At 48.1% G+C, this 25,690-nt stretch overlaps 1 protein-coding gene across 5 annotated transcripts in view; it reads right to left on the reverse strand.

The window, feature by feature from the left end:
- Positions 1-5,920, reverse strand: part of Gk5 (glycerol kinase 5) — a 49,370-nt gene extending 43,450 nt beyond the window's left edge. For 2 of the 5 annotated variants that reach the window (XM_074059078.1, XM_074059077.1), the window contains exon 1: positions 5,701-5,920. In XM_074059078.1, the coding sequence (XP_073915179.1) occupies positions 5,701-5,835 (135 nt within the window). In that variant the 5' untranslated portion in view covers positions 5,836-5,920. The remainder of the gene's footprint in view (positions 1-5,700) is intronic. The other 3 variants (XM_020184586.2, XM_074059080.1, XM_074059079.1) reach the window with 3 other exon arrangements.
- Positions 5,921-25,690: the final 19,770 nt, after the last annotated feature.

A 25,690-nucleotide genomic window follows, 5' to 3' on the forward strand; every position in this document is an offset into this window, starting at 1 on the left:
CAGTAGTTTCATGACTTCACACAAGATTGGAACCTGTTTTATCTTTAATTTTTTTAAGTTTTCCACAATGAAGATGTTTCAAAGTAAGAAAAATGTCAGACTTTTAAAAAAATTAAAAATAAAAAAAATTAGAGATACAGCTGAGACTATGGTACTAAGCACACTCCACCTGTGCCTCACACTGCATACAAACATAAAACAGAAGCAGAACGAATGGAACAGTTGTGTGTGTGTGCGTGTGTGCACGCGCTGGGCCTCTAATGTACAGCTGCCCGGCTCATGCCTGTAATCCCAGCTACTTGGGAGGCTGAGATCGGGAGGATCACAGTTTGAAGACAGCCCAGGTAAACAGTTCAGAAGACCCCGACTCCAAAACAGAGTGCCTGCTTTGTAAGTGCAAAGTCCTGAGTTTAAACCCCAGTCCCACCAAAAATAATAACAATAGAAGTATACGGTTGCATATAGATTGGGAAATAGAAAGGAATCCAAAACCCATGAGGGCTGGGGAGGTGGCTCAGTGACAGCGCGCTCCCCAACAAGGCTCAGCAACAAGGCTATGCAAGCGGAGGACCTCATGCTAAGTGAAGTGAGCCAGGCTCAGACACACAAAGGTCGCATGTTCTCTCTCGTACATGGAAGACAGGTCCGAAGATAAACAAACATGTACACAAAGACAAGCATGATCATTCACAAAGTCAGATGTGGAACATGCCTGAGACGGTGGAACTGCTCTATGGAACTCGGGGAAAGCGGGAAAGGAAAAGAGAAAGATAGAGCATCAGTAATGTCGTGAAACATCACATCTGTGAAGGTGGAGGATATTAGGGTGTGTACTGAAAGCTGCTGAAAACTGGGGTGGGAGGTAAAGGGAGAGGGCGGGCAATGGAAGGGGTTGAATGGACCAAAGTAAAGCACACCCACAGAGGGCATATACTGAGGCGTCCCTTTGAACATCAAATTAAATATTAATAACGAAAACAAACCAGGACTGTAAAATAGGAGAGGTGAAGGAAGGAGATTAAGGTGACGGTATATGGCAGATTGACATCATACAACAAGAAAACCTCTTGCGATTGCTTTAAGTGCGGTGGGGAGGGGCTGAGGGGGAGCCACGATGGGGGCGATGTAAATAGTGTACAACATAAGTCTAATCGGAATTTCCACTATGAATGCCCCATAACGAATATATCCTAATAAAAAATTTTTATATAAAAAAAGAAAGGCTACACAAGGCTCCAGGTTCCAACCCCAGCAATATGAGAAACCAAAAAGTAACTGTACACCACTAAACTGGTGGTGAGTTTCCAAAACACTTTTCTTCTGACAACCCCTGGTCTGGACTCAAGGCACCCTGAAAATTGGAAGCGGGTTCCTGGAGAAGCTCTATTGCCTGGGCCCAAAGAACAAGAAAGGGGACTCCTAACAAGAAGCGATGACGTGCTCCCACCCCTGGTTTTCTGGGATCCCCCTCCCCTTTTGCCCCAGGCTATCCCTCAGTGAGGACAGTGGTGTGCCTGGGCGTCAACAGCAGCTAGGTCACTGAGGGAGGTAATGTGTCCTCACCCAGTGGCAAGCTGTGGTCCCAGGACGCGAAGGGACCCTCTCCTGCTTTTCATCTGCTTCTGCTCCCCAGGCCCAGACGTACCCAGAAGAACGAGGTGAAAAGAGCCCCAGATTTCAGGCCAAAACCTTAGACTGGGAGGCTCAGCAAGTCAAAAAGCTGCCAGGAAAGTCTCAGGGAGAGAGGAACTTGGGGAAGACACCATAGAAAGCTGTGAGTGAACTCCTAGCTCCCACGGAAATTGAGCCTGTGTGGACAGAACCCTAAGCAACATCCCCACGACATTAAGAGAGTCAAGGGACAGGCCACTGCCCAGGTCCCAGACTGACCACTCGGCTGTGCACACAGCCAGGGCTGAGCTGAACAGGAAGACAAGGTTAGGAACAGAGTCACTATTGAGCCACTGTCCACGCACGGCCGAATCAGTGTCTGAAGCCAATATTGCCTGCTAAAAGAAAACGCCAACATCTTTCACAAGATCTACCCAAGACCCTGAGTCTCTTGACTTAATGCTCAAAACATCCAGGATACAACCCAAAATCCTAAGCATGTGAAGAATCAGAAAAATCTCAAAAAGGTATCGAGAAATACCAAGGCCAAGAGGACACAGTGCACACTTTTGAAACAAAAGGACAGTCTCAGCAAAGACAGCCACAGTAATCACTTCACTAGGTGCATGTGTATCAAGATAAGGGCGTCAGACATTGTGTTACACACTCTAAATAGACATATACATAATTCAAAAAAGAAAGAGAAGGCTAGGGACGTAGCTCAAGTGGTAGAACGCCTGCCTCGCAACTGTGAGGCCCTGACTTCAAGTCCAGAACTGCCAAAACAAAAAAAAGAAACAGAGTCCCAAAAGAACTATCTCTATACCTCTTATGACTGGACAGGTTCACATACAGCTGGGATGACATGCACACGCCATGCCCAGTTTGGGGGTCTTGAGAACTTTTTGCCTGGACTGGCTTTAAAACAAGATCTTCCCAATCTCCACCTCCCCAGATTATGCCTTATGCCCGGATTACAGGTATGAGTCACTGCATCAGGCTAGGCTCCATGTCTTAAAGGTTCCACCACCTCTCAACAGGCCACCCTGGAGATCAAACTTCCAACAAATGAAGCCTTGAGAGAAAACTAAAACTATATCCAAACGTGTCACCAGAGCGAAATCTGTCCTCTAAAAAAGAGAACCAAACCAAAACCAGATCGAGGATAAAATCAAAGTTAAGATGTCTTTTGCTGAATAGACACACAAAAAAAAGAAGCCAACAAGCAGAGTTCACTTTTCAAGGCGATCCAGCGGGTACAGCACTGGTGACCTGAGGTGGCGTTCTGTTCTGTTCTTCCAACCATCACCTTTTATGGCTTCACACAAAAGCCTGGCATTCCAATGGGGAACATGACAAATTTTGTTCATTTTCAAGACAAAGTATCAAATATTCACACAGGGCTTCCAACATGGGACAGTCTTCTTGCATGTAATGCCGCTATTTAAGTCTCTAAGAAAGACTTTGTTAAAATACAAATTATTGAGGCTGGGGACACAACTCGGTGATATAATGTGTGCGCTGAGCCCCTGGCCTCAGTGTTGGGATTTCAATGTTAACTAAAGGCCAACACAGCCCATCTTCTTCAGAGCTCTAAAAAGTGGTCTCTTTTTGGGGTTTTTTTTTGAAGTGATAATATGAATCAAATTCTACACTGAGGTTTGTTGTGGTGGTGGTTTTTGAGACAGGCTCTTACTATGTAGACGAGGCTGGCATAAAACTCATCAAACTGATCCTCCTACCTCCACCTCCCAAACGCTAGGATTATAGGCACGTACCATCATGCCTGGCTAGGTTTTTCTTTTTCACTTGAGAAAAACAAGTTTGTGTCTAAGTCACAGAACCCATGAAGTAAACGGAATTCCTGACACTTTAATTAACTGTAAACCATTGATTTATTCTGTACCCATGAGGGAATGAATGAGAACTAAGTAGCAATGTAGACCAAGGAGACTCGTTTCCAGTAAAGAAGAAGTTATCTCATCTTTTCTTTTTTGAGGTATGGGGATTGAACCTAGGACTTAGCTAGGCAAGTGCTCTACTACCGAGCTACACTCCCAGCAACAAAGAAAGTGGCCCACGATTTTTAAGATACAATTGAAGTAATCTGAGTTTTTCATTTATTTGGACCCCTGCAGTACCAGAACCACGCTTTTAAGACATCCCATTGGAAACCCCCACCACCATCCTAGAGGCACTTCATCCTTGAAAGACAGATTTGTCCTATTTTCCCTACATTATTTTCCAGACACCACCACAGTTTAGACTACAAGCAGGCCACCCTAGCTTTCCCACCACTCACCACACTCTTGATTCATCTCTGGGATTCTTTCCATCACTTCTAAAACAACTAGTGATTTGCCCCAAATTATACTGGGACCTGCAGCTGTATTTCCTAACAATTCCTTTCTACATTTGGTTCCAAATGCTCCCATTAAATCTCTGCTTAAACAAAAGTGCTTTGTGTCGACAATAAGAAAGGAGTGTAAAAAAATGCAGTGTTGTGTTTGTGATAAAGACATATCATAAGATATGAGCACAGTTAGTCACCGGAGGACGGTGTCTGCCTTTCATGTCCTTTCAGGTTGGGGTTGGGAGAGGGTGGCTGGGCAGTATTGGTACACAGCTAGCCAGACAAGGATCCAGCAATCTGTCCTGGTACAAAATTCTGAATGGAAGTCAGCTGTGTCCTAAATCAAATGCTCAAAGCAGTCACTGCTATGTGCACCCCAGCTGGACAGGCTCCCAGGCATTGCTGAGATGAAGAGCAGACCATGGGGAGTGGGAAGAAGGGTGGGGCACTGAGGAAAAGGGGAGTCCAGTGCTGCAGGGAACAGCTTAGGTAACTGATGGTGTCTGTCCTCCCTAACCCAAAAAAGATTTTGGTATTGAACACAGCAAATAAGAGGATGGAGTTCAGAGGTAGAGCATGGATTTGATCTCCAGTACCCTAAGAAAGAAAGGCAAGGAGAAAAGAGAAGGGCGAGAGAGAGGGGGGAGGTAGGGAGGGGAGGGGAGGGAAAAAAAGGAATAGAATTGCCATGCACAGTGGTGCACACCTGTAATCCCAGATGTTTGGAGGTGGAGATCAGGAGGATCAAAATCTGAGGCCAGCCCAGGCAAAAAGCTGGCAAGATCCCACCTCAACCAATAAGCAGGAGCTTCTCCCAGCTATGTAGGAGTCATGGGTAGGGGGATCACAGTCCCAGGCCAGCCCTGGGCAAAAAAAATGTGAGACCCTATCTGAAAAATAACTAAAGCCAAAGAGAATGGGAATGTGGCTCAAGTGGTAGAGTGCCTGCGTAGTAAGTGTTTAGGTCCTAAGTTCAAACCTCAGTACCGCCAAGAAAAAAAAAATCCCTTAAGAACACGGAAAGCAATCAACATGGTTTCTGGTGGCCTGACGATTGCACAGAATCAACACTTCATTCAAATGGGCACAGGAGGGTTTCACCCTGCTGGCTGCTGACCAATATTATCAACAGGTCAAGGTCTTGCTAGCAACCACCAAGCACAGACATTCTGACATTCTTACGACTCCTCAAAGGGCGGGGGGAAGTAATGACAACACGGCGTCCAAAACTTGTCCAATACCTCCAGCATCCATGGAAGGCGGCTGCTCGTGTGAGGACCCGGCACTTTCAGGAATAGTTAATAAAGATCACAACCGACGGACAGACAGACAAATTTAAACTATCAGGATCTGAGAACTTAAAATTATAAATTAAGACAGTGGAGGGGGAGGGTAAATCAAGGAAGTGCCGAGCAAGTTACCAACCACGTTATGGCTGGAGAGCCCTGCCAGTCACCTCAGTGCCACCCAGGTGAGGCCGGACAGATGCGTTCCCAGATGGCAGGAAGCCTGGGCCACCACATGCCGGAGTCCCTGCAGCCCAGCTCGGCAGGGAGCGCAGCGCGGAGCCCGGCCCGGTGAGAACCCGAGCGGGGACCCGGCCGGGCAGCGCGCGGCGCTCAGGGCGCGGGGCTCGTGGGCGCTGCAGGTGGCCGCGTCCAGGCTGGGTAGGGCGGCCCCGGTCCCAGGTGCTGGGCGACACCCAGCTCCTCGCCCAGAGCCCGCTTCCCGGTCACCTTCTGCTCGCTGGAGCCGCGGACCCGCATCGTCCGGTCATAGACGTGGCAGCGGATCACAGAACTGCCCACGTCCAGCCCCAGCACGAATCGCTCCGGGCGCTGCTTCTCCAGGCCACTGGGCAGCCCCGTCATCCCGGCACTGCGCGCCGCTCAGCCGCCGCCACCGCCCGAGCGGGCGCGCTATAAACGCCAGCGCCTCCCAGACCCAGCACGCCCTGCCGGGCCGCCGCGCCCGCCCCGCCCCGCTCCCCGCCCCGCTCCCCGCCCCGCCCCGCCCCGCTCCGCCCCGCCCCGCCCCGCCCCGCTCCCCCGCCCCTCCCCCGCTCCCCCGCTCCGCCCCGCTCCGCCCCGCTCCCCCGCCCCTCCCCCGCTCCCCCAACTCCCCCGCCCCTCCCCGCTCCCCCTCCCCACTCCCCCGCTCCCCCGCCCCAGCCACGCCCACCCCACGAGACTCCAATCGTTCCGTCCCGACGTGGCCACGCCCATGGCGTCGTGACGTCTCGATCGCGCGCCGGGCGGCCACGTGGAAGCGTGAGGCGATCTGGCCATAGTGCGTGGACCTGGCCCTGATTAACTCCCGGCCTCCCTGGGCAGCGGCACTTCTAAACCTTTATAGGAACTCTATTAAGAAAAGTCTTTAGGAATCTCTTGAGAAAAGGCAGGGCTGGCGGGGTGGCTCACGTGGCACGGTGCCTGCCTAGCAAGCGTGAAGCCCCGAGTTCGAACCCTTTCTCTGCTGCTAATGGCCGCCTCCGGACACGTGGCCCAAAGGTGCCAGGACTGTGCACACTTAAGTAAGAGGTTTTCTTAGGGCTCTGGTCCTGCAGCCCGCTGGCCTTGCGGGGTAGGGGGGCTGATCTGTAGGGGGTGGTGATGCGATCGTCCTCCACTTCTCCACCCATGTGAAATTATCAGAGTAATGCGGATCCGTGCTTTTTGTGCAAACATTTCGTCATTTTAATTATCATTAAAAACTGAAACACTAATTTTCAACCAAATCATTCTTTTGGTCAGATTGGCCTGTTAATCTTTTTGTTTTTCCACGGATTGGACCAAATTGGTTTTCTGGCCATATAACTTGAAGCCTGAACGTACACGTTGCTTTGTCGGTGCCCAGCAGTATCCATTTCTTCCAAATGACCTCAGACCTTCCTTTACTGGTACTGACCATTCTAGTCATGAGTGTGTGTGGGTGGGCGTGAATTCTAGCATTGTAATCTGAAATAAATGACTAATAGTCATGTACTGGTCACAGTTCTCCAGTGAAAGAGAACCAATACAAGAGGGAAAGAGCCAATAAGGAATTTAATGCACATAATTGTGGGACCTAGAAGAAATTTAATACACGTGATGTGGGAACTGGTAAGTCCTGGAATTTCTTTGGGCAGTACTGGGGTTTGAACTCAGGGCCTTGCAGCTGCCAGGCAGTCACTCTACCACTTGAGCCATGTCCCCAGCCCTATTTTCTTTCCGTACTTTTCAAATAGGATCTACAGTTTATGCCCAGGTGAACATGGACCATGATCCTGTGTACACCTTGGGGTAGGTAAGGTGACAGGCACACACCACGGTGCCCAGCTTTTTAAGGGTGAGATGGAGTCTCAAGGACTTTTTGCCTAGGCTGCTCTCAAGCTGCTATCCTTTGATGGCCCCCTCCTAAGTAGCTAGTATTACAGGTGTGTGCATCCACCCCTGGCTGAATCGTGGAGATTTGTAGGGTTCCTGTGTTGCTTAAAGTTGTCCCTCTCTGGGGAACCTGTCTGCCATTAAGGCTTTCCACTAATGAAGAGGCTTACTCACATGGGCGGTCATCTCCTGTACCAGAGTCCACCGATCGAAATGTTAATCGCATCTAAAATACCTCCCCAGCACCACTGCTTGACCAAATAGCTGAGCTCTCACGCAGTGAGTCTAACCAGCACGAAGTACCACACCATGCCTCTTCAGAGGTGACTTTGTGACCCTTCTCATAAACTCAGATTAATATTATCGAAGAATCATGGACTGTGAACACAGGGTTCTTAAAAACCACTTACTCTGGTGTTTTTAAGCTGTTTTCAGATGTTGAACAAATTTGAAACTGATAAATGCTGTCATCCAAAAAGTTGTTTTTTTTTTTTTTTTTTTTTTTTTTTTGCGATACTGGGGCTTTAACTCAGGGCCTTCACGTTGAGCCTCTCCACCATCCCTTTTCTATGATGGGTTTTTTTGGGATAGGGTCTTGAGAACTATTTGCCCAGGCTGGCTTTGAACCTTGATCCTCCTGATGTCTGCCTCCTGAGTAGCTAGATTACAGGTGTGAACCACCAGTGTCAGGCCAAAGAAGATTCTTATACAGGCAAAATTTTGCACACCACTCCAAGTGTTAAGTGTTCAGTGAACTAAACATGAAGATCTCATAACAAAAATCTGGAACAGATTTTCCCAAGTGGGGAGACTGTCACCTAAAAGCAGCCTTGAGACACAGAGGGAAACCGTTTCTTCCGGGTTCACAGTTCCGTGCTAGCTCCTCTGGCCCTGCTCTGCCATTAGAGAAAGGACTACGTGGGCCACTGGGCATAAGGTTCAGTGGCTTCCAAATGCCCTTTGCTATTGGGGTAGGTCAGTGTGCATTTGACCTAGGGGTAGACAGAATTAGGACACCTAGTAGCCACAACGAACTTGTGACATACAGCAGGTTCTTGTTCACTCACAGCCCCCAAAGCCTGTGGAAATCAACAGTCCTGGTCTGAACATTTATAATAATTTAAAAAAACTCCCCTTCCAGATGTGTTGAAAGAGTTGATGGCACATAACCCAATTTCCAGGAAAGTTCTCCCATTTCCCAGTAGGGATTAGCTCAGTTTCTGCAAACCCCAATAAAAACTTAAAATCCTAAGATGGTAGGGGCAGCTGTTCACTCTCATCATGAGAGGGTCCTTTCTCTTTGCTTTGTGATAGTAAACCTTCTCCGGCTACGTTCCCTCTGTGACCATCATTGAATTCTTCTTCAGTGAGACCAAGAACCTTCTGGCCTCTGGACCTTGTGCCCCGATCCAGTGACATCTCAGCTGCCATCACCTGGTGGCCACAAACTTTCACCTGGCCTGGCTTCTGCTTCTCCAATTCTGGGCTTGGCTGCACTCCCAGGCCCTTTCCCCACCGCTGTCACTTCTTATATAAATTCTTACACTTGATCCTCTTTCAGAAGCCCCAGGATTATAGTTTGATGTACCAGCCTGCCTCCCGCACACTCAAGAAACTTGGATCACAAAATATGTGAAGGTCACCGTTCCTGCCATGCCCTGAATGGTGCTTCAGGACCAAGCCCAGATTCCTTGACACCCTCCTTCCAAGGAAACTAGTCAGTGTCCCTGTCTTCTAAGGTGACTTAACTGTGCCGTGGGACAGAGTTGCAAAGACAACATACATTCCCAGTCTGCTTTGCCAGGGCTCTGAGAGGTCCTGGGACCTAGTTGTCACCCCAGCGTTCTCACTACTCCTCAGGTGACTCCTGTGGGGATTGGCTCCATCATGTTTCAGTGTTGATTTCCGCTTTGAGACAGTGATCTTCTTAAGGGCGGACACTGGGCCTTCTTCCTTTATTTACTTACTTATTTGCCTCCAAGGCACAGAAATACTCAGTGACTGAATGAAAAACTAGCTAGTGGCCAGGTGCCTGTACCCTGCCTACTTGAAAGGATGAGATCTAGAGAATCACAGTTCAAGACCAGTCCAGGCAGAGTTAATGAGACCCCATCTCAACCAACAGCTGGATGCTGTGGGGCACCCTATCATCCCAAGCTACATGGAGGCTAAGATTGGAAGGATCATGGTTCCAGGCCAGACTGGGCAAAAAAGTTTTTGTTTTTTTTTAATTTTTTTGCGGTACTGGGGTTTGAACTCAGGGCCTACACTTTGAGCCACTCCACCAGCCCTTTTTTGTGATGGGTTTTTCAAGATAGGGTCTCAAGAACTATTTGCCCGGGTTGGCTTAGAACTTCAGTTCTCCTGATCTCTGCCTTTGAGTAGCTAGGATTACAGGAGTGAGCCACTAGTGCCTGGTGCAAAAAAGTTTTTGAGACTTCATCTTAAAGGGAAAAAGCTGGGTGTGGTGGCAGGTACTTGTAAAAGAGAAGAGTTTGCAGCCCAGACCAGCTCAGGCAAAAAGCAAGACCCTATCCCAAATAACCAAGTGTGGTTCAAGTGGGAGAGCGCCTACCCAGCAAGCATGAAGCCCTGAGTTCAAAGCCCAGTACTGGTAAAGAGAAAAAAAAACACAACACTAATTAGTATGTGCACATCCGTCATCTTCTACCTCACTTGGCCACAAGACACAGGGCGCTGAGCCTTTCCTAATCCCCACACTAATCTGGGAACATTGTCATATGGCCAAGGCACAGACTGTCCAGCCTGTTGGGGAGGCCTGGAGCTGGGCTGACTGCCTGGAGTACACACAGGAACCTGAAGCCACCTCTGGGCTCTGGACTTGTTTTGTGAGCTCAGCCTGCTTCAGAGCGGGCTCCTGCCTTGGTGCTGATTTTACTGTGTCTGAGCCTCAGCTGGGTCCCACTGAGGGAGGCAGATGAACCATGAAGTAAATGAAGCTGGTGAGGCAGGGACCTCGCCAGCATGGCTCCCTGCCAAGACTCCAAGAACCCTAGCAAACTCTTCAGAGTCTATGGCTCACATCATTTGATTTTTTTCCTCCACTTTGTTTGAGACAGGACCTCACTTTGTAGCCCAGGCTGGCTCGGAACTTATGATGATCTGCCTCAGCCTCCTGAGTGCTGAGATTACAGGCATGCAGCATCACACCTGGCTGCAAAGCTGTAGCTTTTGAAAAATGAGATGTTTTTTGTGTTCATTTTCTGAAAGTGGGCCTCTCAAATTGTACCAGGTTTAGGTCCCACAAAACCCGCATTCCTTCCCCCTAATGTCGTGTTCAGAAATTTCTTCTTTGCTAAAGCCTGATTCTCAGTTCTGGACACCCAAGTGGTGGTCCAGACTCACTCCAAGGAGTGGAACCCTTCACTCTTCATCTGAACCTCTCAATTCCGACCCCAGCTGAGACTGAGCCAGTGCCGCACAACTCTGAGTATTACGGTGTAAAGAGCTGGCTCCCCCCTGGGGCCAACGCTCCAGGCAGGCTACCCTAAGGTCCAGCCCACACCCTGTCCTCACCACTGCTCCCCTGCAGTCCCAGCCTGCCTTGCTAATAAACCCGTTCTTTCCTGACGCAGCCGAAGCAGAGAGACTGGGAACCAAGAACCCCACATTCTCAGGCCCGGGGCCCTCAACACGGAATTTGAAGCAGACTTACACCAAAATTGGAAATTGTAAGATGGAGTGACAAAACCAGAAAACCCAGACTAGAGATACCTCACGCCCTGCTCCGTCCTTAGGAAGAAGAATCTGAGGGCGCCTGGGCAGAGGCACAGAGCTCTGAACCCCCTTTGCTAATGGGGCAGTCACTTCATTGTTCTCCATCCAGAGGCCACTGCCACTATGACTTCCATCACCTGGAGGCCGCAACCTTCACCTGGCCTGGCTGGCTGCACTCCCAGGTCCCCACCACTGTCACTTCACGCAAGAAACCTCAGAAGGGAAGAGAATGACTGCTGTCACTGCTGTCTTAGTCACTGTGCTGGGGCTGGCTTGTGCAATCCTGGGTGCGCTCTTCCTTAACTCTCTCCAGAACTCAGGGGGTCGCTGCGCACTTACAGTGGGGAGCTGGCCCCTCTGGGTCATACAGCCTGTCAGGAGAGCGGGAATCTTCCCCCACTCCAGTTTTCAGACGATCCAAACCTCAGTTCTTTCAGAGGTGACAACCAGAACATAACGTGCCATCCACAGATGCTGGTCCCAACAGCACAGGTACTTCTGGCTTCTTGTGGCCTTAACCAGCAAAGCTGAGGAGTGACGAGGCTAGGCCTGTCTAAATGTTGATGGAACCCCTCCATGGCTGAGCTACAGGGAAACTTAGAAAGGTTCCCGTGTAATGGAAGAGGCTGCACACCTGCCCGAGGACCTGCCATCTCCAGGCCTTTCTGAGGGATCCAGTGACAGAAACATGAGCTGGATCACCCCCCCCCCCAAGTGTATTAAGTGACAGGAAATCTTTTCATTCACTTCCTTATCTGAAGATGCGTGGGAGGGAGAGCCACAAACTATGTGTGGCTTTGGGAACACACTCTGCTTCTGAAGGCAGGGACTGGGGAGTTCCACAGGGAGGCCCCTGTGAGCACAGGTTCTCTTCTCTCGAAAGGATGTTTCACTCCGCCAGGCTTTCTTTCTTTCTTTTCTTTACTTTCTTTTTTCATTGCTGGAGTTTGAACTCAGGGCCTACACCTTGAGCCACTCCACCAGCCCTTTTTTTTTGTGATGGGTTTTTTGTGATAGGGTCTCAAGAACTATTTACCTGGATTGGCTTCGAACTTCAATTCTCCTGATCTCTGCCTCCTGAGTAGCTGGAATTACAGGCGTGAGCCACTGTGCCCAGTCACTTTGTAATTCTTGACAAAGTATACAGCCTTGTAACCACCACTCCCATCAAGACAGAACCTTTCTGTCACTCCCTGAAGCTCTGTTTCCACACAGTGCCCTGAATCTTTCTAATAAGATTGATACACCATCTACACACACACCTCGAAATTCTTGAGTTTAGACTCTGATCGCAGTCATTTTAGATGCAGTCCATCTGAAAATGTCACAGTTTCCAGGTTTTTTTTTTCCTTTGAGTTTTAAGGTATTTAAAGATCATTAGTATTTCAGTTGTGTGTATTTATAGGATACAGTGCAATGATTCAATACAGGGAAATACAAATCAAAACCGCAATGAGACGCTGTCTCACTCCTATTACAGAGACTGTTATCAGACTGGCTGAGTGGATCAAGTGGTAGAGCACCTGCCTAGCAAGCATGAAGCCCAGTGCTGAAAAAAAACAAAAAAAGAATGACTATTATCAAAAGGACCAGGAAGAAGGAATGCTGAGGGTATGCAGAACAGCAAGCTCTTACCAACTTCATCAGTGAAAATGCAAGTTAGTACTGCCATTACAGAGAACAGTATGGAAGTGCTCAAAATACTAGGGCTGGCAGTGTAGCTCAGTGGTAGTGTGTTTGTCTAGTGTGTCTTAGGTTCTGGGGTCTACACCCAGCACCTTAAAAAATAAAAATAAAAGCCAGGCCCAGTGGCCCAGGCTTGTAACCTCAGTGCTCAGGAGGTTGAGGCAGGAGGATTATAAGTTTAAGAACAGCCGGGGCCATGTAGGGAGACCCTGTCTTAAAAATCAATGAATGAATGAATAAAGAAAAATTAAACAGATCTGCCATGTGATCCAGCTGTCCCACTTTGAGTATATATCTAAGGAAAGTGAAATCAATGTATCAAGGACTCCTGCACACCTGCGTTTTTATTCCTGCACTATTCACAACACCTAGGCATAAAATCAACCTAATTCGTCCTCAGGGGATGAAAAGGTAAAGAAAATGTGCTGTGTACTGTGGAGGATCCCCAGGGGAGCAGCCACACTGGTCCGTCGGGAAAGAGTTAAGGCGATTGTATCTTGCCCTGGCTGAGAACATGTAGAGCAACCTGCTCACTTGCAATAAAGCCTTGCTTGCAATACAGGCGATTGCATAAACACTCTGGCCATTAGGGCCGGCTGGCGTCTGTGTTACCTCCTCAATCCTTGCTTGCACACCTGGTAAACTTTTGAACCTGCTAAACTTCCTCTAAACAGAGTATTTAACTGCTGCTTATTACACATTAAAGTTGAACCTGATCTCTGAATCTGTTTCCTGAGTGTTTTCTGAGTCGTCCTCCTCCCCACCGGGCTAACAGAAACCCACCATACTGCTGCAGATCACTGCAACATGTACACAGCAGAAGGCTGAGCGTTCAGCTCAGTGCTGGAGCACTCGCCTAGCATGCTCAAGACCCTGGGTTTGATCCCAGCACTGCAGAAAATAATTCCCACAATGGAATATTATTTAGTCATAAAAAGAGTATTTCATCACTTACAGCAAAATAGATGGATCCAGAGGGCATTGTGTTAAGTGGTACAAGTCCAACACAGAAAGACAGATGCCACACACCTCACCTACGAAGGCTAAAAAAGTCTACCTGAATATAGAATAGTGACCGCTAGAGACTGGGAGGTGGGAAGGAGAGGGACAATTGGATAGTAGGTGCCCAAACACAGTTTGATAGAACTAAGAAGTCCCAGACTGACTTTAATTGGGTTCTAATCCTGATGACACAGGGACAGATGTGTGCACCAATGGGCTTTCACTCAAATGACACATTTGTGCAAAACCCCTTCACATGATGGTCACCAGAGAGGACATTTAGTAGGCATGTTTGAATTTCATCCTGCCAATGGGGACAGCCCTGCTTTGAAATGTACTTAGTAGGGCTGTATTCCACAAACTGGCTCTAGAATAGCCTGTCACTATAGGGAACACTAGAATTTAGAATCCAACTAATTAATTCAAAGCAAGAAAGGAAGCGGTGCAGGTGCTCACACCTGGAATCCTAGCTGCTTGAGAGGCTGAGATCGGGAGGATCGAGGTTCAGAGCCAGCCTGGGCAACTAATTTGAGAGACCCTAGCTCTAAAACTACCAGAGCAAAATGGACTGAAGTGTAGTGCCTGCTTTGCAAGTGCGAAGTCTTGAGTTCAAACCCCAGTCCCACCCAAAACGAACGGAAAACAATAGAAATAACGTTGCAGACACAAACACCGGACTTTACATCAACTGAAAAAGAGCGACAGTTTACGATGTCACTGTCAGCAGTCCTTTACTGGCAGTAGTTACTTCCGTAGAGCCAGTGCTGACACGGAGTTAGTGAGCACTGAGCATTTGACTGCCTTGCAAGTACGGAACCAGGTCACAGCTGCCGTTTTCACTGTAACATTTGAGAACTCTGAGAGCCTCACCTGGAGAGACGCCTTCTTCACTGGTGTGACGAGGAGTGCTGGTCCTTTTAAAGGCAACCATGTCTTCATTGTAATTCCAAAGTCACTCATGAGAAGCAGGGTGAACTTGACCGTGCCTATGGGAGTCCTGGACACAGTGACCCAATGTGATTGCCTCTGGCTCAAGTTCAAAAGGATACAAAGGAAAGTAATTAAGTGCTTCACATACCGAGTTTCAGAGGACTGGACTGAAAGAATTTAAAAATCTAATTTTTTTAGTGCTATGGAATTTGTACTCAGGGCCTTGCATTTGCCAGGCAGGCGCTCTACCACTTGAGCCACTCTGGCAGCCCTCAATTTGTTTTTATTAATGTGTTTTAATTTAGTGAAGGGAAAAATACTTTCATGAGCTTCCTGTTCATTTAATGACACCTTTGAGTGCCAATGATCTTTTCTGGGGCTCAACTTCTTTTATTGTTCTGGGGGAAAATAGAGTAATCGGGGATCTCAGGAAGACAGTGTAGATTAAACCTTGTAGGCAGACAGAATAACGCCCTTCCCTACAAAGATGTCCGTGCCCTAACCCCCAGACTGTGTGAAAGCTGCCTTGCGGGTAAAAAGGGACTTTGCAGGTGTGAGTGAGTAAATGATTTTGAGATGGGGACGTTATCCTGGGTTACGTGGATGGATCGATGTCACCACAGAGTCCTTGTGAGGAGGAGAAGGAGGCAGGGTGAATGAGACAGACATGTGGTGACATAACAGGTGGGATCGCTGGCATGGGTGGAAGGGCGCCACGAAGCGAGGAATGCGGGTGAAGTGGGTGGGAAGGTAAGGAGTCACCTGCGCCTTGTGTTCAAAGAAGGGACCCAGCCTGCCACACCTTAACGTCGTTACCACAAAGACCCGTGTTCAAGACCTCTCTGCTCCAGAATTGCAAGATGGTAAGTACGTGTTGTTTTAAGACATGAAGTGTGTGATAATCTGTTAGAGCAGCAAAAAGAAACTGATACAATTCTAAAATACTTTGGCAGGGCTGGGGGCGTGGCTCAAGTGGTAGAAAGCTTGTGCAACAAGTGCAAAGCCCTGAGTTCGGATCCCAGTACCACAAAAAGAAAAAAAAAAGATAAACCGCACTATTTAAAGTCTCTGCAAACTATGGTAAGGGTAAACATCAAATGGAGAAATATCTATTTTACTAAATCTATGAAAACTTAGTTCCCAAAGCAGAGTTTGGAATATTTGAACCAAGACCTCTCCCTCCTTTTCCTCCTCTCTGTTGAGCAAGATAGAAACTCCACTATGGACTGAAGTCAAGAACAGGGGATCACTACCCCACACATGTTCTTAGAAGGCATTTTTCCTGGGAGGAGCATGGTGACAATACTTCTCCTTCTGTCCCCAGTTCCCTGTGGCTGAGGCTAAGTTCCCCAGGAGTGCAGGGGAGAGGCAAGGGCTCCCGACTGCCCAGGCCTATTCAGGAAAATGTACTTTAGGTGTGATGCTACTGAGGGTCCTTGTCCTTGTCCTTGCTCACAGGCACTGGTTCCACAAAGGAGAGACGAGGACAGGCATGATGGGAGGACCTCAGGGTGCTGACCCCTCCCTCCTTAGTATCCATCCCCAGCCCCAGAGCAAGGACACAGGTACTTACCCAGGTGGGGAAGCAGACTACAATGGACAGCCCCTGTCTCTTCCTAAACCAGCGTGTGACAGAGGTTTGAGATGTTCTAGTCCAAGGGCCCTCTCAAACCAGGGGACGCTGTGGCAAAAGGAACTGGGAAGACTCAAGACACAGGCTCAACTGTGTGCAAGCTTGTTCACAGGGGACAATTAGAGAAAGGGACAGTGGAGTGATCGAACAGATACGGACACTGACCTACAGAACCATGCCTTCCGAGGAGCCCACCTCGACTGCATCAATCCCTATGGCAATTTATGGTCCCAAGGGCTTCCTTGGAGACCACGGAGCAACCATGTAGCAACAGTGGCTTTTAACAGCTGGCTGTGGCCAGGGAAAGAAAGCAAGAAAGCACCTCGAAAGCCACTGACATCCCAGGGTGACTATGGACACAGCCAACGCCAGGCCTCCTCGAGGGGCAAGGGCAGAGGCTCAACACTGCGGACAGGGGGTGGGAAGGGACCTCACCAAAATAATCCAGCCAGTCACCAGACAAGCAACAAGCCATACCACCAAGCTCTGGAGAAGTGGACATGCGACTAGAGTCACTGCAAAATGTCTGTAATACGTCCATTTTCCAACAAGAGACTCCAAGGCATGCAAAGAAGCAGGGTACAGCAACTGAGGGGACAAATGGCAGAGTTAGAAGGAAAGGACCTCAAAGTAGTCATCATAAATGTGTCCAAAGACCTAAAAGAAACCATGGGGAAAGAAGCAAAGGAAATGGGGGCGGGGGGCAGGGGGGAGAGATGACCCAAACAATGTATGCACATGTGAATAAATGAATTAAAAAAAACAAAAACAAGCAGAGGAAGGACATCACACCAAGCACAACAGCAACAAAAAGGTTGAACTTATAAAAAGAACCAAGTGGGAATCCTAGAGTTGAAAATGTGAAATGAGAAAGTCAGGGAAATGAAAAACAAAAAAAAGTTCAAAAGAAGTTGAACTAGCAAACGAAACTGAATTTTCTTCAGCCAAATGTGTTACTTTTCTGAAAGTTAAACCTCACAGAAACGCCCATGCCCAGTGCTAGGCCTGCCCGGACCAGCACGAGGGAGGAGTTTCACATTCTGATGCATCTGAAGGTCATCGGAGGTCATGAGGGCTGTAATCTAAAGACACACTCTTTAGCAGTTAGATCTTAATTGGTTTTGGTGCATTTCTCTTTAAAATTTAGAATGCTGGGCAAAGTGAGGGGAAGTAACCCTGCAAAGGAGTGGCCACTGCTTCATGGGGCCTGCCTGAAACACACAGAAGTGTAATATGTCTGTAACACACCTGTAACGCACCTGTAACACACCTGTAACGCACCTGTAACGCACCTGTAACGCACCTGTAACGCACTTCTAACGCACCTGTAACGCACCTGTAACGCACTTCTAACGCACCTGTAACGCACCTGTAACGCACTTCTAACGCACCTGTAACGCACCTGTAACGCACTTCTAACGCACCTGTAACGCACTTCTAACGCACCTGTAACGCACCTGTAACGCACTTCTAACACACCTGTAACGCACCTGTAACGCACCTGTAACGCACTTCTAACGCACCTGTAACGCACCTGTAACGCACCTGTAACGCACTAACGCACCTGTAACGCACTTCTAACGCACCTGTACCTGTAACGCACCTGTAACGCACCTGTAACGCACCTGTAACGCACTTCTAACGCACCTGTAACGCACCTGTAACGCACTTCTAACGCACCTGTAACGCACCTGTAACGCACCTGTAACGCACTTGTAACGCACCTGTAACGCACCTGTAACGCACTTCTAACGCACCTGTAACGCACCTGTAACGCACTTCTAACACACCTGTAACGCACCTGTAACACACCTGTAACACACTTCTAACACACCTGTAACGCACCTGTAACGCACCTGTAACGCACTTCTAACGCACCTGTAACGCACTTCTAACGCACCTGTAACACACCAGTAACGCACCTGTAACACACTTCTAACACACCTGTAACACACCTGTAACGCACTTCTAACACACCTGTAACACACCTGTAATCTACCCGGGAATGCCAGCACAAAGGAGGTGGCACAAAGGAGGTGCTTAGAAGTAAAGCTGCATGGAGCCAAGCAAACCGCTACAAATGGTAAAATAATTGCAACAATGTCTTATTTCATTCGTAACATTAACAGATGTGAGATGTGAAAGAACAAAACCACTAAAGTGGGAAATCCCAAATTCCAGGCCAGCCTGGCAATTTAGCAAGACTCTCACAAAATTGAAAAAAGGAGGGATGCAGTTGAGCGGGACGAGGAGGAGGAAGAGAAGCAGAAACACACAGAAAAGAATGTGTCTCTATCTCATTTCATTTAAGTTAGTATAAATCTTAAATTGATTCTGATTGGTAGGATGTATACGTGATGGCTGGGGATTTAGCCCAGTGGTATATATAGTGCTTGCCTAGAATGTAAAGGCCCTAGTTTCATACGCACTTCCCCCACCCCCCAAAAAATGTGTCCTAGAAGCCCTAGAGAAAGCATTAAAAACAAACAAACAAACAAAAAAACCATAATGGCCAAGCATGGTGGTGCACGTCTGTAATCCCAGCACTCAGGAGGCTAAGGCAGGATTCTCAGTTCAAGACCAGCCTGGACTACAGTGTAATTTTGAGCACAGCCTGGGTTATAGCATAGCAGGGAGGAGGGCCAGAAAAGAAGCAAGCAAGTCTGTGTTCTGATAATGTAGCAGGGAGGAGGAGACGGCATAGTAGAGAGATGAAAAAATCTGAACGTGAGGAAGGTCACGTGCACTGAGTTAAAGCAGCCAATAGAGCTGCGCACAACCATATAGGGGTTAAACCTCGCCTTTTGCTTCTGTAACCTGCTTGCCAGGGAATATAAGGCAAGGCCCCTTTGTTCTCGGGCTCAGCCTTTGGATGTAATAAATACTGTTTCCTGCAAAGCCTCGGTGTCCTGTTTCCCTGTTCTTGAGTACACTGCAACAACACAGTGAGAACTTGTCTTAAAAATAAATAAACAAAATAAATGGGCTGGCAGAGTGGCTCAAGTGTTAAGAGCTTGTGCCTAGCAAGTGTGAGGCTCTGAGTTCAAACCCCAGTGCCATGGAAAAAAAAGAAAAGAAAAAAAAATCAAGAATTTTAAGTGTTTCCTTACAAAATATTCACTTGATACAAAAGAAAGCAATGAGGGTCAACACACATAGAAAACAAGATTGCAGAAATAAACCCAGCTGCATCAATAATAGCACTAAATATGAGTGGATTAGCCAAGTGTGTCAAGAGCAGAGATTGGCCGGGCCCGGTGGCTCACGCCTGTAATCCTAGCTACTCAAGAGGCAGAAATCAGGAGGATCACAGTTTGAGAGTTCTAGAGACCCTATCTCGAAAAAATCCATCACACAAAACAAAGGTCTGGTGGAGTGGCTCAAGGTGAAGGTCCTGAGCTCAAACCCCAGTACCACAAAAAAAAAAAAAGAGCAGAGATTGCCAAACTGGAGGAAGAAAATGCACTGTCTACGGGAGGAGCGATTTTAATTCCAACGGAAACCCAAAGACGGGGCACGGCGCCCTGACTCGGACAAAGCAGGCTGTGAGCAATGCTTTAGCACCGAGGAGCAGCAATGACAAAGCCACCAGGAAGCTACGGGCCGAGCACGCTGGAACAGTGCTTCGAATGCATGACGTGAAAGCTGACGCAATTAAAGGCAAAACTGAATGGCTCCATAATAATCGCCACTTTCAATAATGGCTCGATCAACTAACCAGAGATGCCAGGACACAGAAGTCTTGAACAAGGTCACAAGCTGTACCCAACAGGTGTGTACAGAGCCCTCCACCCAACTAGGGCCAACTTCACGTCTTCTCAGAGGCACACGGACCGTTCTCCACCACGGACCGTTCTCCACCACGGAGCGGGGACTAGGCCATAAAATGAGCCTCAATATCGTGAAAGGATAGAAGTGACAAAAAGCATGGCTCTGACCACATGGAATGAATTTAGAACTCAGGAACAGATAGCTGCCTGGAGGAGGCCAGCCAGCCTGAGCAAAAGTGTGGGAGACCCCATCTCAATCAATAAAAGGGGGCATGGTGGCACACGCCTGGCATCCCAGCTATGCAGGAAGCATAAACAGGCGGACCGTGGTCCAGGCCGCCTGGCCATAACTGGAGACCCTGTCCAAAAAACAACCAAAGCAAAAGAGCTGGGGGCGTGGCGCAAGTGGTAGAGCGCCTGCCTAGTAGGCGCAAGGCCCTGAGTTCGAACTCTACTGATGCCAAAAACAAAGATGGGTGCCAGTGGGTGAATTTTTCATTCCACGCTGCTCTCTACTTTTGTCGGTCACCTTTCTATGACAAAGGAAGTTTTCCCTTTCCGTTCATTTGCTTATATAAATATTGACTCCTGGATTCTTCTTGTAGTTCAAAGGTTATAAATTATTACCTTCATTATTTTGATGCTCAAATCGTCCATGTTGGCCTGGTGAGACCCTCTTCAGAGCGACCCCCTGTCCTTTCTATGTGCCCCCAGTTGTGCTTCTTCTTTTTTTTTTTTTTTTGTGGGACTGGGGTTTGAACTCAGGGCTTCATGCTTGCAAAGCAGATGCTCTACCACTTGAGCCACTCCTCCTGCAGGCCATTTTGCTCTGGTCATTTTGGAGATGGGGTCTTGTGAACTATTTCCCCAGGTGACACTCGAACTGAGGTCCTCCAGGATCTCAGCCTCCCAAGTAGCTAGGATTATAGGTGTGAGCTGCCAGTGCCTGGCTGTGCCGTTCTTAATCTGACCCAGTTTACTCTACCCCAGTTCTGGAATCAGCCATTTCCTCAAGAAGCTCTGCTTCCTTCAAGTGGAGATGACATTTAGAAACCCAAACCTAGACTGGCAGAGTGGCTCAAGTGGAAGAGTGGTAGTCTAGAAAGCATGAGGTCCCGAGTTCAAACCCCAGTACCACCAAAACCCAAAACCCCAGAAACCCAAACCTGTGCTGTACGTGTGCCAGCTGCTAATTGAGGAGTATTGCTTCTGGGCCCCGTCACCCGCAGATGGCTAGATCTAGACCAAGCTGCATTTCTATCGTCCATCTGTCTCTATCTTTCATCTGTTATCTGTCTGTCTGTCTATCTAGCATTTATCAATCATCTATCTATCTGTCTATCTATCTATCCTTTTTGTGGAAGAAGGAATTGAACCCAGGGCCTCACGCATCCTGGGCAATGCTCTAACTTCAGTGTGCCCCGAGTTCTTTTATTTTGTATTTAATTTGTTTGTTTGCTTCCTTTTTTCTTTTGGTAGCACTGAGGTTTTGAACTCAGGGCTTCATGCTTGCAAAGCAAGCACTCTTTGGCCTGAGCCACACCTCCAGTCCTGTATTTTGTTTTTGAGACAAGGTCTCACTAACTTCACCCAGGCTGACTTGAACTCGTGATTCTCCTCTCTCCGCTTCCTGAGTGGCTGGGATTACAGACATGAGCCACCATGCCCAACTTATCCGTCTAGTTAAAAAACCCCAGCTTATACTGGCCCCGGTTTCATTTCAACACACGAGATCCATTCAGACTCCCCAGCTGTTTCATACTCTGCCTCTCTCTTGCCAGTGAGAAATCCTGACCTGAAATCAGGTCACGAAATCAAATGACCTGAGAATGCAAATAAATTACTTACAAAATTGGTCCCCACGCTTGAGTGAAAAAGAGTCCCCTATCTAGAGGTCAATATTTGCTTAGCCCGAGGGCAGACAGACAAATGTTATTCGGATCAATTATTTTCCCCTCGATGTGCTTGCATTACTCGCTTGTCTATACGGCAGTTTGGTTTTTCCTCCAGGCCTGTTGGTTTCTTTACCTACTGTGGAATTGCAGAACATCGGAAAAGCCTAGCTGCAGGATCGCGTGCTCCCAGGCCAGCCCCCGTCTGTCCCTGCTGCCCTTGGCACACCTTCCTGCCCACCTGCCCACTCGGGAATCTTCCTTCTTCTATTTCGTTTTGCACAGTGAGCAAACGTATGTGTCTTTTCTTTTTCTTTTTCTTTTTTCCAGGGCCGTGGGTCAAACCCAGGGCTGTGAGTGTGCGAGGCGAATGCTCTACCCGTGGGCCATCGTCCAGACTTTCCTTCTGTTATGCTTTCCTTTACAGATGCTCCATCTTTTCATCCCCTCCCCGCTTCCTTTCCAGTTTTGGGGACCGAGCTCAGCTCAGGGGCTCATGCTTGCTAGGCAAGGGCTCTGCCACTTGAGCCTCACCACCTGTCTTGCTTTTTGGTTTTGTTTTTTGGGTAAGGTTTTGTTTTTTTTATTTATTTATTTATTTTTTTTTCATTTTTCTTTTATTATTCATATGTGCATACAAGGCTTGGTTCATTTCTCCCCCCTGCCCCCACCCCCTCCCTTACCACCCACTCTGCCCCCTTCTTCTCCCCCCCTCAATACCCAGCAGAAACTATTTTGCCCTTATTTCTAATTTTGTTGTAGAGAGAGTATAAGCAATAATAGGAAGGAACAAGGGTTTTTGCTGGTTGAGATAAGGATAGCTATACAGGGCATTGACTCACATTGATTTCCTGTGCGTGGGTGTTACCTTCTAGGTTAATTCTTTTTGATCTAACCTTTTCTCTAGTTCCTGGTCCCCTTTTCCTATTGGCCTCAGTTGCTTTAAGGTATCTGCTTTAGTTTCTCTGCGTTAAGGGCAACAAATGCTAGCTAGTTTTTTAGGTGTCTTACCTATCCTCACCCCTCCCTTGTGTGCTCTCGCTTTTATCATGTGCTCATAGTCCAATCCCCTTGTTGTGTTTGCCCTTGATCTAATGTCCACATATGAGGGAGAACATACGATTTTTGGTCTTTTGAGCCAGGCTAACCTCACTCAGAATGATGTTCTCCAATTCCATCCATTTACCAGCGAATGATAACATTTCGTTCTTCTTCATGGCTGCATAAAATTCCATTGTGTATAGATACCACATTTTCTTAATCCATTCGTCAGTGCTGGGACATCTTGGCTGTTTCCATAACTTGGCTATTGTGAATAGTGCCGCAATAAACATGGATGTGCAGGTGCCTCTGGAGTAACAGTCTTTTGGGTATATCTTGGGTAAGGTTTTGTCTGGACTGGCTTTGAACTTCAGTCCTCCTTCCTCTGTCTCCCATGTAGCTGGGATTACAGGCATGTACCACCACACCTGGTTTGTTTTTGAGACAGGTCTCTGCTAACTTTTGCCTGGACTGGCCTTGAGCTCTGATCTTCTGTCTCTGCTTCATTCAGTGCTCTCCATCTCAGTATTCTGTCACTTCAAAAGTAACTCCCATGCAGTCAGTCATCAATTTGGGCTACATTATGGGTGACTTCTCAACTTAGCTGTTTTTCAAATGAATTATTCTCTTTTGAGCTGTCTCTCATCTAACTACCACGTTTTTAAATTGAATATATTTTTTGTTTTCTACGATTTATCTCTTTTTATTTTGGTATGGTTCTGGGTATTGAACCCGAAGCCTCACTGGATGTGGCGGCACCCAACTGAGGCAGAAGGGTTGGGAGTTCGAGACCAGCCTGGGCTACATAGCGAGATCCTGTCCTGACACAACAGCAGCAACTATCTTTTCTTGACTATCATCACCGTCCGTTTGTCCTGCTTTCAGCGTCTTCCCCTTGCTTTACTGGCTTGGCCGTTTTGACCTTCCCAGTTTGCAGTCTTTCCGGATCCTCTCTCACGCCCCGCTCCTGGGGAACAAGGACATTTCTCTCTTTCCCCGAAAGCGCTGTGCTGTGGATCTGTAAGGTCCCTGTAACAAGTGTGTGTTCACCTCCACCAGCCATGCTGAACTCGCACCCGGGGTCCCCACCCCACCGCCTGCTGCAAATCAAATTCACACCCTGCATTTGCATGTGGGTAACTGAGGGCCAAAGAGTTGAACAGTCCCCAAGCCTTGGTGACAACTGTGACTGCCACACTTCTATCCATTCAGCCACTGAGGAGACAAATAAATCCAAGCAGACTTGTGCCCAGCAGGTGTGTGAGTGCCATGGTCCCTTTCACTCCTCAAGGCCTCCAGGGCCAGCCAGGTGCCGTGCACACAGTGGGTCTGCCACAGCCGACAAGCCCCTAGCTGAGGAAACCCTCATCTTTTTGCTTTGTGAAACCGGGTCACCCTAGGTTGCCCTCGCTGGCCTCCACCTCTGGGCTCCAGTGAGCCTTCAGCTGCAGCCTCTCAGGTGCTGGGACTACAGGTGTGCGCTTGGCAGCCCCAGTCTTTTAAAGGGGCCGCAGGTCCTAATCTTTGGCCCTGAGGAAATCTTATCTGTCTTATCTTATTAAGGAATCAACCTGCTCTCTTACCCAGCTGGAAGCACCACCTTAGCTTCCAAGGTTATCTCCCATCCAAATGGACTTCAGAGGAGAGTGGAAGATAAAGAGTGTTGCAAGGCATCCAGCCATGCAGTGGGGACCTGTCCCCAGGTGCAGAGGGCCTGGCTTCTTCACTGCAGCTGGCTCCACTCCAGGCACCTCAGGATGCCCCCTTGTCAAGTTCAAGCCTAGCAGCAATGAGTGCCCCTGTGACTGTTGATGTTAATCAGCCTCTCTGTGTATTTAATCAGGAGTGGGGGGAGGGGACAGACCTTCTGAATTCGCTACAGCCTTTCTATTTATCAAATGTCAGTTGCTAGACAGACACCCATTCATTTCCTTATGTAGATGGTCAAAAGTGGAACCCTCAAACACACACACCTGTCACTCCTGGTGAACACCATTTAGCATTACCACGCTTGGACTCCTGACCCCATTATCTAACCTGAATCTAGTCACGAGGAAACCACTGGTTCACTTACAGCCCAAGGACATTCTGTGTGACAACTGGCTCAGCAACTTAAAAAATATTGCCATTAAAAAAAAAAGCCAGAAAAGGTTAAATATGTAATTTAGACTCAGGGAGATCACAGAGACTTAACAAGTAAATTCAGGACTAACCCAACTCCTAATTAGTGTCTAGATTGGGGGAGGGAGGACAAAACAGTTAAAATAGTGAGGAAATTTTGCTAGGAAAATGCCGCACATCGCACACAAAGGAGGCTCACGAGAGGTTTCTCATGTCCAGAAGTTTAATAGCAGGCTGGCTGGCTGAGAGAAAATGGCACAGCAGCTTCTCTCGGAGGGTCTGGCCTTAAGTAGCATTTGGGAGAAAGCAAGGGCTAGGGACAGGCAAAGGGAGGTGGCAGGAGATAAGGGACAGTGGGGCTTTGTTCTGCAAGGGATGAGACCAGCTGCGGCTCAGGCTGCAGAATGGTGGCAAGGGACAGTTCTTATCGTTCCCCCATCTTTTGTTTATTAAAGAGAGAGGGAGAGGAAAAGGGTTGGGTTATGGGGCACAGTTTGATCCTCTGGCTGATTCTGGCTGGCAGGGGGCAGCACATGTTCTCAGGTGGG

Source organism: Castor canadensis, chromosome 17, assembly GCF_047511655.1.
Source record: "Castor canadensis chromosome 17, mCasCan1.hap1v2, whole genome shotgun sequence".
Taxonomy (NCBI): domain Eukaryota; kingdom Metazoa; phylum Chordata; class Mammalia; order Rodentia; family Castoridae; genus Castor; species Castor canadensis.